The sequence below is a fragment of the Chenopodium album genome, chromosome 6 (assembly GCF_948465745.1).
Source record: "Chenopodium album chromosome 6, dcCheAlbu1.1, whole genome shotgun sequence".
Classification (NCBI taxonomy): Eukaryota; Viridiplantae; Streptophyta; class Magnoliopsida; order Caryophyllales; family Amaranthaceae; genus Chenopodium; species Chenopodium album.
This window is the reverse complement of record NC_137839.1, coordinates 6,325,953-6,342,804: the sequence shown is the minus strand read 5'-3', so window position 1 is coordinate 6,342,804 and position 16,852 is coordinate 6,325,953. Positions and strand designations below refer to the sequence as shown.

Sequence of the window (16,852 nt, the reverse complement as noted above, 5' to 3'; positions counted from 1 at the left end):
ATCTAAAAGTTTTGAGAACTTACCCAATAAAGAAAATTGTAAGAAAATACCTTTAAAAGGTAAAATGTTGTTACAGACTACCCAGATCGGATTTTTACCGTTGTCTATATTTATTGTCGTTGACACACTTCTCCTTCTAACCACACTTCCCTCACTAAACAATGAGTTTGTTTAGCATCATGGTAGTTTTTTGTTTTCCAAACTCATATGATATAGTATAATAAATAAAAAATTAGTCAAACTTATCAAAATCATGATAATTTTAAAAACTGACAACTTAAAAGTGGAAACTCCTTTTTCTTGTTTCCTGGTTTTGGGTTTTGGTTTCAAAAAAACAGAAAACTGGAAACAAAACACAATGCCAAAGCTTTGGATGGAGTTTAATTTCTCGAATCGCCCCCTAGGGCAATAATGTTTGCCACTTATAAATTTATGATGTGTTATATTCACCTTATTTTCACAAAAGCAACAGTGCAAAGGAAGATACATATATAAGTTGGAATTATTTCAAAATAATAAAAAGCTAGAATTATTTAAAGAAAATTGATAAGATGGGATTATTTAAACCAATTTTTCCTAAAAAGAATTATGTATTCACCAACATTTAAAAAAAAAAAAATACATACATCGTATAATTTAATTTATAGAGCCCCAAACCCCCTAATATATTATTTTGTCCTCGGAAATCTCTAAAATCAGCCTTGGAATAGCTACTTATTACTGAAAGCCTGGCATAAAAGTATATACTACCTCCGGTTCTTATTACTCGCAACAAAGAGGTATTATTTATGAGACATAAATTATTTTTTTGTTACAAGTAATAAGAACCGAAGGAAGTATAAACATACAAATGATACAATGTCATTCACTTATTTTAAGAGAATGAAATAAGTAAATAAAATAAACTATCCTTATAATTAGGAACTATAGAATAATAGAAATAGAGCCACTGTTTTATACTTCGTAATTTGTTAAAAAGCCTAGGAGAGGGGGGGGGGGGGGTCGGGAGTATTGAGCTGTATCAACATTGCAATTCCTGCGAAATTAACACGCTAATTAAAAGGTGGAGGGTCAATAAATAAAGACAAATTAAGATATAAGGACTAGTGGTAACAATAGAATTTGAAACCCTGTCATCTTTGTTTAAATAGTAATCACATTTTATTTTATTTTTAAATTAGTAAATGCTGCATCCCTCTATGAAGCTGCTATATCAATTAACGCCAAGAAGATTTTAATGCGTGGGAGTTATTAAAAACTAACCACCTAAATTCTCCTGCGAAAAATAAATAAATAAATAAATAAATAATTAAAATTATTGGCATTGCATTTGTATGTAAGACCTCCTCATCGTTGGCTATTGTGCTCCGTTAACATTCCTTTATCATCTTCTTGGTTGAAACTCGACAAGGAACGTGTTTTTCGAGCTAGCTTTCTTCTTTTGTATTGTAAGTCTACATTCTTTTTCCATCCCTTTTCATTTAAATCTTGCTTTCTTCTTCAGCTTTTCCTTCCATGTTTTTCGTTTTATGCTTGGGTATTCAGAGATTTACAATAACATACATCCATGTACGCTAGTTTATATGCGCGACAAATAATTTCCAAGCAACAATTAATATAACATCAAACTGTAAGGATTTTATCATGCATTCAAGCATTGCATATGACTTTGTGAAGGACAAATGTGGGACAGTTTTTTTTAGAATTACAGCAGGATCGGGTTTCATGATATTCTTAGAAAATTACAGCAGGATCAGATTTTATGGTTTATCATCTGTGTAAAAAAAAAAAGGCAATAAAAGCAACAGAGAAATTATGTTAGTAATAAAAAATGTATGATTGCTGTTTCAGGCTTGGCTGTAGATATTCTTCCTTGTTGCACTGAAGAACAGAAAAACGGTAATTTTGGTTTATAGAGTTTATTTTTGTGCTTATTTTTGTGTGTGTGTTGTGTATATGATTTATGGCTAACTCGGTTTAAAATGTAGTTATTTTGGGAACGCTCACAGGGAGCGAAATCAATCAAGAGAATCAATAAAAATGATTAAGTATTTTGTGGTAGCATTCCTCTTGATTGAGTTAATCACAGCACAGAAGCTTCCTAGAAATCCAGCCCCCCCTACATGGTTGACAATAACTGGTATATATGTCTTTGAATGTTTGTCATCTATAAAAATGCAGGCAGAATGAATAATTCTATTCTAATATTATGTATGGGGTGTAGGTAAACAGCCTGCTGTGATAGCAAGGGGAGGGTTTTCAGGATTGTTTCCTGATTCGAGTCGATATGCATATGACTTTGTGTCACAAGTGAGCTTACCTGATTCCATTTACTATTGTGATCTGCAACTTACCAAGGATGGCGTAGGCTTCTGCCAAACAGTGTTAAATCTTGACAATTCTACCAATATAGCCAACCTCTTCCCGAAAGGCCAAAAAACATACAATGTTAACGGAAAAGATATTCGTGGATGGTTTGCTATTGATTATTTTGCAGATCAGCTTTTACCTAATTTAACCTGTAAGTCATTCACATGATACTTGTTTATTTTTCTCTGTTGATTCTGATTTTTGGAGTGTTTTTTTTGCTGCAAAGTATCTCAGTTGACTCCACAAACCATATTGTTTCTTTCTTTGTATCTTGCAGCTGTCCAGAATGTACTGACTAGACCCAATGCTTTTGATGGTCAAGAACTACTCCTAGTCGAAGATGTGACCTCTATTAGCAAACCACCTCCAAGAGTCTGGCTAAATGTTCAGGTTAGCGCAAAAAGCACTATCACATTTATTGTGGATCAATTGTTCCATCTGATTGAAAGAACCAAAGAAAAGAAAGCAAAATAGTGAGAAACTGAGAATGCATCAAGTGAATTGACTATATTTTATGCCTTGTTTTGGCAGTATGACCTGTTCTACAACCAGCACAAAATCAGCCCAGCATTATACCTTCAGGATTTGAGATTTGCAGGAATCAATTACATATCTTCTCCTGAAATTGGCTTCTTGAAAAGTATAGGAGCTAAAGTGGACAAAGTCCGGACCAAACTTGTTTTGAGGTTTCTAGAACCTGAAGCAATTGAGCCTACAACCAACCAGGCATATGGTGAGATAGTGAAAAACCTCGCGGCTATAAAGCCATTTGCTTCTGGCATTCTGGTCCCCAAAACATATATATGGCCAGTTAACAAGGAAATGTATCTTATGCCACCTTCTACTCTTGTGACTGATGCTCACAAACAAGGCCTTGAAGTATATGCTTCTGGGTTCGCCAATGATTCCCCTGGCAGTTATAATTACAGCTATGACCCAACAGCTGAGTACTTGCAGTTTATTGATAACGGTCAGTTTTCCGTTGATGGTGTGCTCACAGACTTCGCTCCTACAGCATCTGAAGCAATTGGTATGTGATATCTGACATGTTACCAGTACTTGATTTGATTTATACTGAAAATTGAGCTTATAGTTCTATTCTTGTTGCTCTCCTCTAAAGTTGTTATTCCTTTGCAGCGTGCTTAGCACACAACAAAAATGCTAGCAAGCCTAAGAAAGGTGAGAATCCCATAGTTGGTTCCTCTCTCTTTTGAAGCTGTACCAAGTGGAGGCAGGATTTTAAGTTGGATTTTGGTTTCTGTTTTTTCAGGGCACTCTCTAATAATAAGTCACAATGGTGCTAGCGGAGACTATGCAGGATGCACTGATCTTGCATATGAGAAGGCGGTCATGGATGGGGCTGATATAATTGACTGTTCAGTCCAAATGTCGAAGGATGGTGTAGCATTCTGCCTCAATTCAGCTGACCTTTTGGGCGATACCACTGCCATCAGTACCTTCATGTCTCGATCCTCCAACATCCCTGAAATCCAACCCATGAAAGGAATATTTTCATTTGATCTCACTTGGAGCGAGATCCAAAGCTTAAAACGTAAACTTCTCATTGTACTTTCCAAATTCTAAAATACAGTTTTTTTTTTTTTTTTTTTTTTTTTTTTTTTTTTTTTTTTTTTTTTTTTCTGTCTGGAATATGTTTGAATAAACACTAGCACTGAATAAAGGAATATTGTTATCATTTCAGCACAACTGACGAGCCCACTGTCACAAGATATGGGAGGCTTGCCAAGAAATCCAGCAAATAAGAACAAGGGCAAATTCTTAACCCTAGCTGAGTTTCTTGACTTTGCCAAGGCTAAAGCAGTTACTGGAGTTCTAATCAACATACAGGTGAGACAAAATCTTACTGGCGCATCTTAATTTCAACTATTGTTAAATTTCTGAGAGAAAAATATTGACAAGTAGTCTCTGAACTGTATTCATCAATGTTTTTGCTGTTTGAAACCAGAATGCACCCTACCTAGCCTCAAAGAAAGGTCTAGACATAGTAGGTGCTGTCACCACTGCCTTGAGCAACGCCACATTTGACAAGCAATCGACCCAGCAAGTTATGATCCAATCAGATGATACCTCGGTGCTGGCAAAGTTTAAGGATTTCCCATCATACCAAAGAGTCTATGATATCATGGACATAATAGGTGATGCCCCAAAGCCATCGGTGGATGAAATCAAGAAATACGCAGATGCTGTTGATGTCCGGAGGCCCAGCATTTTCAAAAGCATAGCCTTTTTCCTTAGTAACTTCACCAAAGTCGTCGAGGAAATGCATGCAGCAAATATCTCTGTATATGTCTCCCCTCTATACAATGAGTACACCACCTTGGCATTTGACTTTTTTGCCGATCCTTTGGTAGAGCTAGCCACCCTTATCGAGGCCCTCAAAGTTGATGCAGTAGTGACTGACTACCCGGCTACAGCCAATGCTTATTTGAGTAAGTCTTCTAACTCCTGTCCCTCTTTCCCTAATTTTGTCAGTTCCTAATTTAAAAAGTCCCAAAATTTTATTACCACCACTTCAGAAGATTTATACATTTATCTTGCAAAACTTGAAGGAAGCCCATGCTCAGATCCAAGAAATACAAACCTAGAATACCCGATAAGTCCAGTGGAACCAGGGGCTTTGCTTGAAATAGCTGCACCACAAGCACTTCCTCCATCAGGAGCACCAGCTCCGGCTCTTGAGGTAGCCAGCATCGTAGACCCACCTCTTCCACCAGTTTCTAAGGAGGAAAACCCAGCAGCTCCTGCACCTGCAGATCAGAAGAAGAGTGAAAGTGGGAGGAGCACCACCAGTTTATGTCTCTCCTTAGTGGTGGCACTGGCCCTCAGCTTGATTTTAACAGTTCACTAACAATGAAGTACTTGAAGGCTTTTTGCCGGAATATTTTGTAAATGTTGTATGCCCCAGTTTGAGATTGTAACAAAAAAAATTCCCTCAGTCATCGGTAATTATATCTCAGTACACTTCATACCAGGAGTCTAGTTTTGATGGACAAAATACTTGGATGCACAATGGGAACATAAAATTCTTCCATAGAACAAGGGTTAAAAGCATCCTGCATCAAAAGCTTATTGTACAACACGACCTCATTTTAACGCAGAGAAATGACAATAGTACACTATTAAGACAATTATAATTTTAAGCAATAAACAAGAGACATCCCATTCCTTGTAATACTCCAGAAAATTTAGGGAAAGTGGAGAGAATGAAAAATAAATAAAGAATGAGCAAGTCAGATGAAAATTTTCTTCGAATATCATTATTTACAAAAAAATACTGTCTAAGCACAATTTCATTACAAAGCAAATACATGAATGGAGGATCAAGTTGTGGAACTAAATTAACACTAGACATAACAAGAAATTCCATGTATAACTTTACTTAACAATTAAATTAAAATTGAAAGGCAGGTTTATGACAGCTACATGAGTATTCATCAATGACTAAATAAACTGAAGTCACTTGCTTTTCATCTTCTTCCATGAGGTTAGTTCAGGAGGTAACACACCTTCACCAGAGGAAAGCACAGCTTGTGCAGTCAACTTTCCAAGCCAGCCATGGTAAAGTAATCCTCTGGCACCAAGACCTCCAATCAACCAATACTTAGAAGAACAATCTCCCCCTACAAGATCATCTATGGAACCTAAAAGTGGAAATGATCCTTGCGGAGTTAAAGGTGGCATTGCCCTGACACCTGCCTGTGCTCCTGTTAAAGTCCACTTGGTTATTTGCGGATAAACCATACTTGCCTTAGGTAAAAGTTGTTGCAGAGTACCAGAGGCTTCCTCGGAGGAGACAATAGAAGAGAAATTTCTTGATTCCCAATCCCATGTTGACCCTAAAAGTAGCCTTTTAGGCCCCTGAACAGCAAGCCAAGCATCTGACAGGATCGAAGGACTATCTTCACAATATTCTTCACTGCATTACAGAATAAAGCATAACCATAACTTCATAACCCCCCGTCCCACCAAAGAAAAAGAGAGATAAGGCATCACTTTGGAAATGATGAAAAAAAAGGAGATGAACATTTGATACGCACGTGTCCACATGCGTAATCCTGTTACAACTTCAACAACAAACTGAAAAATTTAGCAATATTTTGAAATAGATGAATTTAGACACTTTATTTGGAAAAAAAAGTGTGGGATGCTTCAAGGACAAGGGAAAACCTTTAAATTTCCAATATAAATTTTATCTAGATCATCTTTGTATTCATAATTGAAAAAATGACTGAGGGCGCCCCAGGCAATCAGCCTGATCAACGAAATATTGTCAATCAGTTGTTTTTGTGGGCCCCCCTTGCCAGGCAAATTAATTTTAGATTGTTGTAATGTGACGGAGATTTTTAAGGACGTTAGTATACTAACGTGTATTTTGAATTCCTAAAAGCTAAAATAGAAAATTGTTCATCTTCTCCAATCTTCCACCAGCTCTTAGAATTGAAATAGAGAATTAATCTTCTCAAATAATCTTCCACCGGCAGCACCACCATAGCCACCATCTGGTCCACCACCATCACATCGACCACCATCCAAAACCCATCACAGCCACCACTATCCTTCCGCCTTCCGCCGATCAAACCCACAAAAGCCTTCCTCTTCGTCCTGTCGTCTTCCTCTTCGTCCCGTAGTCCTCCTCTTCTTCATCAACAATGGCCGCTTCGCGGAGAAACAAAAGATACCCTACTAGAAAAGAGTGTAAATTAGGGTCATATCAACCTCTTAGGGAAAGCCTTTCATTCAAGGCGGCATTTTGAACATCCATAGGCGGTGGTGCCGTGGAGGAAGAAGTGGTTTCTGGGTTTGGGTTTCAGATAAGGGTTTCGAATTAGGGAAAGTGATGACATTCTCTGAATGATTCCTCATGACGGAAGGTAGCGACATTGACTATCAATGTTTGCACAAGCTGACAAGACTACCCTTACTAATATGACTGAAAAAGACGAAATTGACCCCTAATTTGCACAAGCTGTAAATCAGCCTGATCAACATGTATTTCCTCAAAATGACTACAGCTTTCTACCCGATTCCCCTTGTAAATTACTGGTATCCACAGTTTCTAATCCATCATTATTAATTGAAATCATACAAATTAGAATTTTCAATTCTCTACAACACTAAAAGGGATCATTTTGGGTGGCTTTGTTGTTGCTGTTCTTGTTGTACAGCACTAAAGGGATAAAATGAGATCAGCCACTCTACTATAGCTTGTTTCGTCGTGAGATAATCTCTTTTGCTTGGTCATGCTTTACAGAAAAATACCTTTGTTCTTCCCTCTTTTTCTCAAGTTTCTTTTTGTCTTTTTTATTTGATCTACATAAGGACCTCATACTCTAACAAACAAAGATCAGTCACAGAATTTTATCCTAGCAGGAAAAAAAAAAAAGATACAATATTAAATTTTCTGCTTGAAAATCCAGTTTGAAATGTTTAGTTCCTCCATCAGTAATTGGTATTTAAACGTAGTTATGCATACTATATTTAACAAAGTCTATCGACCTAAGGTATATAAAACATTCACTCAAGGGCACCTCCTACCATCCAATGTTATTATATTCCCACAATCCCACTTGACTAGTGCTAAAATTACAAAACAAAAAATGTAATTAATTGATAGGATAGCGAAGGTCTCCATTAGTCTTTTACTCCACCAAATCATACAACTGTAAGAAGTCTCCATATAGGAACATCACTGGGTTCTTTGTTGCTGCATTTTTTCTTTGAGGCAGATTGATGACTTCATAATCAGTCTATTCTTCAATTTCACTTTGGTTTTGTAGCTGTGCTTCCTTTAACATTTCTTCATTCTATTCAAAAGGTTCATATTCAATGGTTTATCTTCAAGTGGTATATTCTCTTTTTCATCCTCTATTGGATTATTATGAGGCTCCTCATCATGGATAGCATCATTTCCATCTCCTATCCCTCCATAAACTCATAGATTAAGAGGTAAAACATGGCCTACAACACTACTAACAGTTTATAAGTCACTTTTTTTTTTTAATCAATCGCAATACAATGAGTATCCTACTGTCAAAGAATACTTGAAATTGAAACTTGTTAAACTCTTACCACAAGGAATCATGCGACTGAAGGTGTGCAACAATGCCTCTGCATGTCCTTAAAGGAAGCTTTCCAGATAGCTCAGGCAGCATGTCAACTCTAGCACCGAGACAAACTATGACCGAATCATATTCATCTGGATAAACAAACAGCATCCAGTCAGGTGAGGAGAAAGCACTCCATCACTTGTGTAAAGATAGTATAAGAAATAACCTCCCAGTTGACTTAGTGAAGCTACAAGTTTGTTATGCAAAGTAATTTCCTTGGTAGGGAAGCCTGTTGACGAGATCTTGTTGACCAAATGTTGAGTTGCGAGAAAAAGTGCCTGGCACAAAGAACATAATGAAATGAAAAAAATTCAACACAGGGAAAAAGTAATAAGATGATTAGCAGTAGCACACCTTAAGATAGTTGTGGGGATTAAGATTGACAGCTAGAGGCATAAAGAAGGCTGTGTTTAAAGGGGTACATAAGTTTGGTATAAGGTCCCTTGCAGAAGTTCCATCAAGGGTCTGTATTGGACAAGTTGGTAGACTATTGAGAGCATTCTGCAAATAAGAAGCCAGAGTTATAACGTGAGGAGATGAGACGGATTATGGTCGTGAAAATGAAGTATAACCTGGTGCATGACATCCAATATCTTGTGATTAACAGGTGGCCTCAATATGCCCCTGAAGTAAAACTTATAGCATTAGATATTCGAGAGTTGTAATGTAAGTGGTAGTCAGGAAAACTTATAGCATTAGATTTGAGAGTTGTAATGTAAGTAGTAGTAAGTAAAACTTATAGCATTAGATTCGAGTCGAGAGATGTAATGAAAGGGCATGTTCTCTTGAACTTATTTTCAGTTCAGTTCACTTCTGTTCCTAATTTCCTTCTCTAATAAAATATCCAGTTCACTTCACCCTACTTCAGTAAATGAGAACAGGCCCTAAGTGGTAGCAAGTAAAACTTATAGCATAAGATTTGAGAGTTGTAATGTAAGTGATAGTAAGCATATTCATAAAGTTGTAAATAAAGAGTGAAAGGAAAAAAGACAGACGTTCTCCTGACAATGAAGTCATCGGTAGAAGCTGCAGCTGCGGCGGCTTCAGCAACATTAAGAAGATTCAAAAACTCTGTCCAGCATTCATCAGCCCTCCAAAGAGGCTTGACTGGTAGATGATGAGAAATATGAGAATGAATATTATTAGTATTATTATATACTTCGACAATAATTGTAGCTGATTACCTTTAGGAGAATAGGGGTGAACGAGGCCTCCAGCAACTCCAGAAGCGCCGCCAGCAATGCCAACATCATCAAAAATGTCAACTTTCACTTTCAATTCTTTGGGGCTGTGCTGCCAATTGTTTAGTTAATACAACATTCAAAATCAATTCATTAATCAATCCCCAATAACCAAAACCCTAATTTAATTAATTGATTAGTTAATTGGAAAGACAAAGAGAGATGAATTACGAATAGCAAATGCCACGCCACTGACAACCCAGCAAAGCCGGCACCAAGAACAGCGCACCTATTACAATTTACAAACAAATTCTCCAATTAATCAATAAATTAAAATACAAAGCTCAACGTAAAAATATTAATTGGATAAATTAGATTCCAAGAGACCTGAGATGACTAGTATTTGGATGAGTTGGTCGCCGAGACTCAGAGATGCATTGCTGAATTGGAGTTTTTATCATCTCCCACTTCCTCTGCTCCTCTTCTTTACTTTATTAAGCCACTGGTCTTTAGGATCATACTAGTCTATCCACACCAATGCTTACCTGTTATCCGAGTATTACTAATACGAACTATGACTACAAGAAAAAGAGCAGCCCCCGTTTTATAACCTTCATATAGAAATCATATTTATCAAATGACATTTTAGTTGCTCTGTAATAATTTGCATTTAAATATGTGTTTTTTGTTTTTAAAAAAAGTTTTTTATATGCGTTACTTTATTAGCGTTATAGATTTATAGGGATTATTTCATTAGTGTTGTAGGGTTACTCGGTCAATATAATAGAGAATACTTGATTAAGAATACTCGATTCTCATACAAGTGTGGCCAGCCACAAAAAAATAAAATAAAAATACTAAGAAAAAAAGAATAATTTACAGTTTTTTCATCTTATCCTTGTCTTGTTATATTACATACAGAGTGTTTCAATTCCTTTAGGGGGCGTTTGGTTCGCAAATTGATATGGGGTTGAAATCATGAATGAAACCATAGTGGTATGGGTTTGAAACTTGATTCTTAATACCATATGTTTAGTATGCTTATAGAATACAATTTTTTTTCTTTTATTTGATACCTAAAGGCTAAAAGTATGGGAATGAGCCAAACTCACCTCCCCCCAAGGTTTCTAAACCCCATACCTTGGGGATTTGAGGTATGGATTTGAAACTCTTAAAATCATAAAACAAACATAAAGTATGGGTTTAAACCATTCTAACCATACCTTATACCTTAATTATGTAAACCAAATGCCCCTCATTATATTTACAACCTTCATTCATTATTATACTCCTATTAGTCCAATGAACTTCATACAAATTAGCCCTCCTGCTTTTTACTAATTACAGAGTATATAATCAAATCTCAATAACATTTTCGACAACATGTTACCTTTTGTTAGACAGATGTGATTATATAATCCATAGGACTATAGGAGTACCAAGTCGTATATCCAAAGACTATAATAATTGGCTTTTGGAGCCCCTATGTCATTTCAGTGCCTAAAATTGCCTTACAGAGAGATAAAGCTTTAGTTGAGCTGCTCAGCTTGTTGGACTGTGTAGTTGCAGACTTACAGGTATACTATTAACTATACTCATTATGTAATTGAAACTTAGGAAGAAACAGAGACTACTGCTACATGGTAAGAGAAGTAAGCTGTTAACTGCCAACCATGAACAATCATAGATAAACACAAATAAAATCCTAACTTCTAAGTTACATAATTGCTTATATCATGCAAATTGGTTGCTAGTCACCCATAAGTCCATAACTGAGTCCAAGACCACCAAGTATTTTGTCCCAAAGAACATCTCATTGATCTGATGGAAATATACAATTTGCAAGGCCCAGATGAGTTTGGAGATGACACTGACTTAACAAATTGGCAATCAGGAATGATTCCATAGGCCATAGACCCCTCAAGCTTTACGAACAATCACACGTCTTTCTCTCTTGTACTCAACTTCATCCCTTTGGTGCATTATCAGTAGAGCTCTTCTCACCTGCAAAGTCAATAATATGTTAATGTCGCTACATGTGGAAACACACACATGATTCATAAGTCACTCATAACATTCTAAATCTAAAGGAGATCAAACAAATTTATACTTGAATTCATCAACCCCTGTTCAGGATAGGATTTTTTTTATAATACACATGTTGTTGTATACAGAATCTGTTATCACCATCTATTAGGACAGCTTTATTTTTTTTTACTGAGAATGTACCAGCCAAATTTTCATGTTTTATACGATTGCAGAAAGCAAAATAGAATATAATTTGGAATATCATCCTTTGCACTTACAATGGATTCATTCAACCCCATCCTGCTCAAGTCATCAATTAAACGTCTTTCTGAGATGTGGCTACCAATGCCAATTCTTCTCTTTATCTGTACTTCTGCTTGCTGTTCACCAAAAAAAAAAAAAAAAAAAAAGGCTTGACAAAAATAAAACTAAAAGATAACCTGATCAAAATACAAGAATTCTTCAAGACAGACCTTAATCTCATTTGCCATTTCAGCAGTAAGATTTACTTGCTGATTAATTCCAGAACTAGCTGCGTCCATGGTGGCAACATTGAACAGCCGTATTGCCTCCTTTACATGCTCATCCGTGGCAACATCAGACCTGTAACCAGGGTATACAAACATTTAGTAAGCCAACACCATGATGACATAGAAAGAATAGTGTTGCCACACTAGGCATAAATGTTTTCATTTGGAAGGAAAAGCCATAAACATAGACTTCCCTCAGTTGCTGCCTTGCAACAATCCACCCTCCCATCCCACAAGTTATAATGATTTACAGCTAGCTCAGAGTGGTGACTAGCAGATCACCAGTCTCAAGCAGCTTTCAAACGTACAAAAACTTTGCACGCAAACCATAACAAAGTCCAAGTATTAGAGCTAAATATAAGCACTTACAATCTCATCTTTGCAAGGGCTTCGCTTAATCTAACTATAGCCTCAAGTTGCCTCACAGTAATCGGTATTGCAGATGCCTCACCACTTTCATTTGCTTTTTGTCTCATATCCTACACGAGAGCCAGAATATGAATCATTAGACATACAACCAAAATCTATCATAAATTCATAACCATCAGATTCTAAGAGTATATGACACCTTATCTTTCAAATACCTATTATCCCACTTTAACAATCAAAAAATATCGACTGAAATTATTCCTAACTTCTCAACAATACAAATAGGCAAGTGGTTTTGGAAGCTTCAATACCTGTCGGATGCTAACATATTCAGTTTGTAACTTCTTTGCAGCTGATTCTGACAGACGGGGGTGGCAATTAGATCTACAATAGTGTATGTATCTGTATACAGTGAAGCACATGCAATTAATACCAATGTAGCATTCACAAATGTAGCACCAAGGAAGTGTATGGTCCTGTTAATATACACAAATACCTCTTTAACCAATTCTCCTCTTTTGAAACTTTAGATTCCTCCCTAGTCGAACCAGCAGTTGCATGTAGATTTGTGATATGTTTAGCAATTTCCTGAAACAAAATACATGAATAATAAAAAAAACCAATAGGGTGCTTATTTTGTGAAGAACAAATGGGAAAGAAAGCATCATATACATCTTGGTGCATATGAATCCAACTAACCAGGTTCTAAACCAAACACAGAGAATGAAAATTGAGCACTTATTATACTCATAACATAGTGAAAAAATGCTGAAAAGTTCTTTAGCTTATGCAGTATGTATACCTTATCTTGGCTATACATCCTGATATCTTTGACAATGAAGATCAGGTCAAACCTAGAAAGAATAGTTGTCTGCAGATCAATGTTATCCTGCGCAGTCTGGAAGAAAGGGGGATTCTTGCTATTAGCATTTACTGCTAAAACAAACATTGTTGTATGGAGCATAAACCAAAAAAAAAAAAAAAAAACTGATGAACATACTTACAGAAAAGATAACAGAAGCTACAAACCTTAAGATCATCATAACGCCCTGATGGAGGATTGGCAGCTGCAAGCACAGAGGTTCTCGAATTAAGAACAGTTGTTATACCTGCTTTAGCAATGGAGATCGTCTGCTGCTCCATAGCTTCATGAATAGCAACCCTGTACGAGCAAGATTGCAAATCAGCAATTATGAAATATATGCAAAACGAATTATTACACCAATCTGTGGTCGTTTCAAAAAATAATTAAACCAACTAAACTCCACTTAACCTGTCCTCTGCTCGCATCTTGTCAAACTCATCAATGCAGACAACACCTCCATCAGCCAATACCATGGCACCACCTTCCAGATAAAACTCACGCTGCACATAAACAAGATTGATCGGAATTAAGAGATGAAACTGAGAAAAATGAGCCAAGTATTTCAGTGGAATGCCAGTTAGGTCTTAGATATGACAGGAAAAAAAATGAAAACATTTATGACTAAAGAAGTTGAGAACTTACTGAACCACTATCTCGAATCACAGAAGCTGTAAGTCCAGCAGCCGAAGATCCTTTACCCGACGTATAAACAGCTACAGGTGCTGTCTTCTCGACAAACTTGAGAAACTTCATTGAGAAAAAGTGATTATGTTAAAAGTTTATTGAGTTAAGGTAAAATGGGCTGTCATGTAGCTGCTATACTAGCCAGTGAGTTTCCTATTGATTTAAAAGAAACAATAAGAATATAGGGTTGAGAATTAAACATTAGACTGCTAAGGAACATGAAATGTGCAGAGAAAACTACCTGTGATTTGGCGGTAGAAGGATCCCCCAATAGCAGCACATTAATGTCACCTCTAAGCTTCACACCATCCGGCAAAGACTGCATCCACAAAAAAAAAAGTAAATCACATATATTTCTATGAATTAAAGGGAAATCACAAGATGATTAGCAAGACAAGAGATTGTACCTTGCGTGATCCACCAAACAAAAGACTAGCCACGGCCTTCTTGACATCAACATGGCCAAAGATAGAAGGAGCAATCTTAGAGCATATAGTTTCATATGTTTTAGGCTGAGCAGCAAACCTTTTGAATTCTTCAATCTGCGACGAAAGCATATATGAAACATGACTCCTGAACATATAAAGAATAGATAAAGAAGGTGTGTTAACATAAAAGAGAAACACACCTCATCAGCTGTGAAAGCAGCTTGACCTCGAGTGTTGCTGGCCTCATTGGCTTCCTCTATCCCTACAACTCTGATGTAAGGTTGTCTAATAGCAACTGCTCCCTTATGACTGTACAAGAAGCAACAACGAATGAGAAACAACAGTGATAAGTATGCGATTGCAATGGTAATATAATGGGTAAGGTAAAGGGTAAATACGCGGTAGATGCATTGGCAGCTTGAAAGATGCTGTAAATTCCAATGACAGTGAGTCTAGAGCCAGGAACAATAGTTTGAACAAGATGTCTATCGACGGAAAGAAGCATGTTTCTAGGCAGCTCTCCAGTTGGAACGTCCTAACAATAATATTTATATATTAATTTAAATGAACAAGAATCCATGAATGTGGTAGATGTTGATGAAACAAAATGAGAAACATTCACCTCAGGATTCTCTTGGAGTTTAAGGGTCTGCTGATCAACATATCTACTTCTATCCGGAACCACAAGCCAAGGATCAAGAGGGCAAGGTTCTTCACCAGGCTGTATTGTATTTTTGCGTAATAAAAACATCGTTAAAATGTTGCTACCGGTGATGATGATATCAACCACAAAAAGAAAAGAAAAAAAAAAAGGACCTGAGGAATATGGTCACAAGATCTGGGAATGATAGCGCCGCCAAGACCAGGACGGCAAGGAACGAGCTTGACATTTTTACAGTTTTTACAAAGCAAAGTGACATACGTAGCCTTAGCTTTAGTTCTAGAAGCTGCTATGGTAATCCCTGATATCTTAACCATTTTGGAAATGTATTGAGCCTGTATGGTCGATTAATCAATTAAATGAAATCCAAATTGAAATTGAAATTAAAAGGCAAAACCCTAGAAAAGATTCAAACATACACCAAGAGAGCGTATAGATATGGAATCCTCATTGGATGTAAGGAGAATCTGAACATCCTCGGTGAAAGGCTCCTCCATTTCTCCGGTCTCACCGGCCACTTTGGACTTCAAACTGGCCAGCACCTCCGACGCCGCCGTCTCAAACTGAATGAAATTGAATAAAAAATTGTAATGTAATTATGAAACATACATGTAATTAATTAATGTAATTATGAATGAACAATGAAGGAAGAAAAGTAAGTAACTAACCAGAGGGAGGTAGTCGGCGGGAGCAGAACGGAGGAGAGAGGGTAGATCGGGATCAAAGGAGTCGAGGTGCTCAAGGTTAACGATGAGTGAAGTAGGATTTTGGACGAGGCTCTGACGATAAGGGAAGACATTAGATTTGGTCTCGAAGCTTCTGATGAACTCCTTGAATTTAAGGAGAACAGAGTGTCGACTGTCGGAGCTGTTGTCGCCGACACGACCGGAGGGGAACTGCGCCTGGTCGCTGTAATACACTGCTCCTTCATCCCACCCTGACATTCTCTCTCTCTCTTCTTTCTCTCTCTAACGATTCAGTGAAATGGTGGCGGAACTGATTGGTTTCAAAGGAAATGAGAATAGATGAATGAATGAATGAGTATAAAAGGGGTTTTGCTCTTTTTGGCGGGCTTTTTTGGCGGGAAAACTCTCCCCGCTCACCGTATCCAACTCCCAACACCCTAATTTAGCCCAACCGAGGTTCTTCTTTCAGGACCCAAACCAAGGATCCAATACCTTTTACTACCCTAACTCCAAATTCACATAACAACCATAATCAAATTAAGGGTTTGTTCTCTTCAACTTATTTTCAGTTCAATTCAGCTCCAATCAATTCAGTTCAGTTCACTTCTTAGTTCAGTCAATCAAAACAGGCCCTAAATACGTGCTACAACTTACCGCATACTCTCTACAACTTATGTTATAACTCACTTTTTATATTCAACCGTGCTTTTATGTTCTTCTCCCTATGTTATTATTATTATTATTTTTTTAATATAATCCTATTTAGGGTTTGTTTGTTTTAGCGGAAAAAAAACCTTTAGAAAAAATAATTTTCAAATTAAAACCTATATTAAAAATAATTTTCCTGTATTTTCTCACAAGAAAAATTATTTATTATGAATTGAAGGAATATATAGCAAACCTTTCTTTTAAAAGGAAAACA

At 36.8% G+C, this 16,852-nt stretch overlaps 3 protein-coding genes across 3 annotated transcripts; 1 reads left to right on the top strand and 2 right to left on the bottom strand.

The window, feature by feature from the left end:
- Positions 1 to 2,040: 2,040 nt before the first annotated feature.
- On the top strand, positions 2,041 to 5,553 carry LOC145635750 (glycerophosphodiester phosphodiesterase GDPDL7-like). The gene is made up of 9 exons (XM_081687097.1): positions 2,041 to 2,140; positions 2,225 to 2,521; positions 2,648 to 2,760; positions 2,902 to 3,400; positions 3,508 to 3,549; positions 3,641 to 3,922; positions 4,073 to 4,218; positions 4,337 to 4,820; positions 4,941 to 5,553. Exons 1-9 carry the CDS (start codon positions 2,041 to 2,043, stop codon positions 5,237 to 5,239), a joined length of 2,262 nt encoding a protein of 753 aa, XP_081543223.1. The 3' UTR covers positions 5,240 to 5,553.
- Positions 5,554 to 5,621: 68 nt separating this feature from the next.
- On the bottom strand, positions 5,622 to 10,792 carry LOC145635751 (uncharacterized). The gene is made up of 9 exons (XM_081687098.1): positions 10,067 to 10,792; positions 9,911 to 9,968; positions 9,683 to 9,791; positions 9,494 to 9,605; positions 9,071 to 9,122; positions 8,853 to 8,999; positions 8,665 to 8,776; positions 8,461 to 8,587; positions 5,622 to 6,307 (listed from the first exon to the last, which is right to left on the bottom strand). Exons 1-9 carry the CDS (start codon positions 10,138 to 10,140, stop codon positions 5,848 to 5,850), a joined length of 1,251 nt encoding a protein of 416 aa, XP_081543224.1. The 5' UTR covers positions 10,141 to 10,792; the 3' UTR covers positions 5,622 to 5,847.
- A 467-nt stretch (positions 10,793 to 11,259) lies between these two features.
- On the bottom strand, positions 11,260 to 16,241 carry LOC145635749 (DNA replication licensing factor MCM5-like). Its single transcript, XM_081687096.1, has 18 exons — positions 15,913 to 16,241; positions 15,664 to 15,807; positions 15,400 to 15,579; positions 15,206 to 15,304; positions 14,982 to 15,118; positions 14,784 to 14,892; positions 14,563 to 14,697; positions 14,397 to 14,474; positions 14,114 to 14,218; positions 13,880 to 13,971; positions 13,636 to 13,768; positions 13,409 to 13,504; positions 13,103 to 13,194; positions 12,918 to 13,008; positions 12,607 to 12,716; positions 12,181 to 12,310; positions 11,986 to 12,087; positions 11,260 to 11,683 (listed from the first exon to the last, which is right to left on the bottom strand). Exons 1-18 carry the CDS (start codon positions 16,186 to 16,188, stop codon positions 11,600 to 11,602), a joined length of 2,193 nt encoding a protein of 730 aa, XP_081543222.1. The 5' UTR covers positions 16,189 to 16,241; the 3' UTR covers positions 11,260 to 11,599.
- Between the last annotated feature and the right edge of the window lie 611 nt (positions 16,242 to 16,852).

Bases quoted from the DNA above. Each gene is read 5' to 3' on its own strand.
- LOC145635750 (XM_081687097.1), top strand. From the start codon at position 2,041: ATGATTAAGTATTTTGTGGTAGCATTCCTCTTGATTGAGTTAATCACA. The intron at 2,522-2,647 runs GTAAGTCATTCA...TGTATCTTGCAG, and splicing joins GCTTTTACCTAATTTAACCT to CTGTCCAGAATGTACTGACT. The intron at 3,401-3,507 runs GTATGTGATATC...ATTCCTTTGCAG, and splicing joins TACAGCATCTGAAGCAATTG to CGTGCTTAGCACACAACAAA.
- LOC145635751 (XM_081687098.1), bottom strand. From the start codon at position 10,140: ATGATAAAAACTCCAATTCAGCAATGCATCTCTGAGTCTCGGCGACCA. The intron at 9,792-9,910 runs GTAATTCATCTC...AACAATTGGCAG, and splicing joins TGGCGTGGCATTTGCTATTC to CACAGCCCCAAAGAATTGAA. The intron at 9,123-9,493 runs GTCTGTCTTTTT...GTTTTACTTCAG, and splicing joins GACTTCATTGTCAGGAGAAC to GGGCATATTGAGGCCACCTG.
- LOC145635749 (XM_081687096.1), bottom strand. From the start codon at position 16,188: ATGTCAGGGTGGGATGAAGGAGCAGTGTATTACAGCGACCAGGCGCAG. The intron at 15,119-15,205 runs GTGAATGTTTCT...TATTATTGTTAG, and splicing joins AACTCCAAGAGAATCCTGAG to GACGTTCCAACTGGAGAGCT. The intron at 13,195-13,408 runs GTATACATACTG...ATTTTGTTTCAG, and splicing joins GGATGTATAGCCAAGATAAG to GAAATTGCTAAACATATCAC.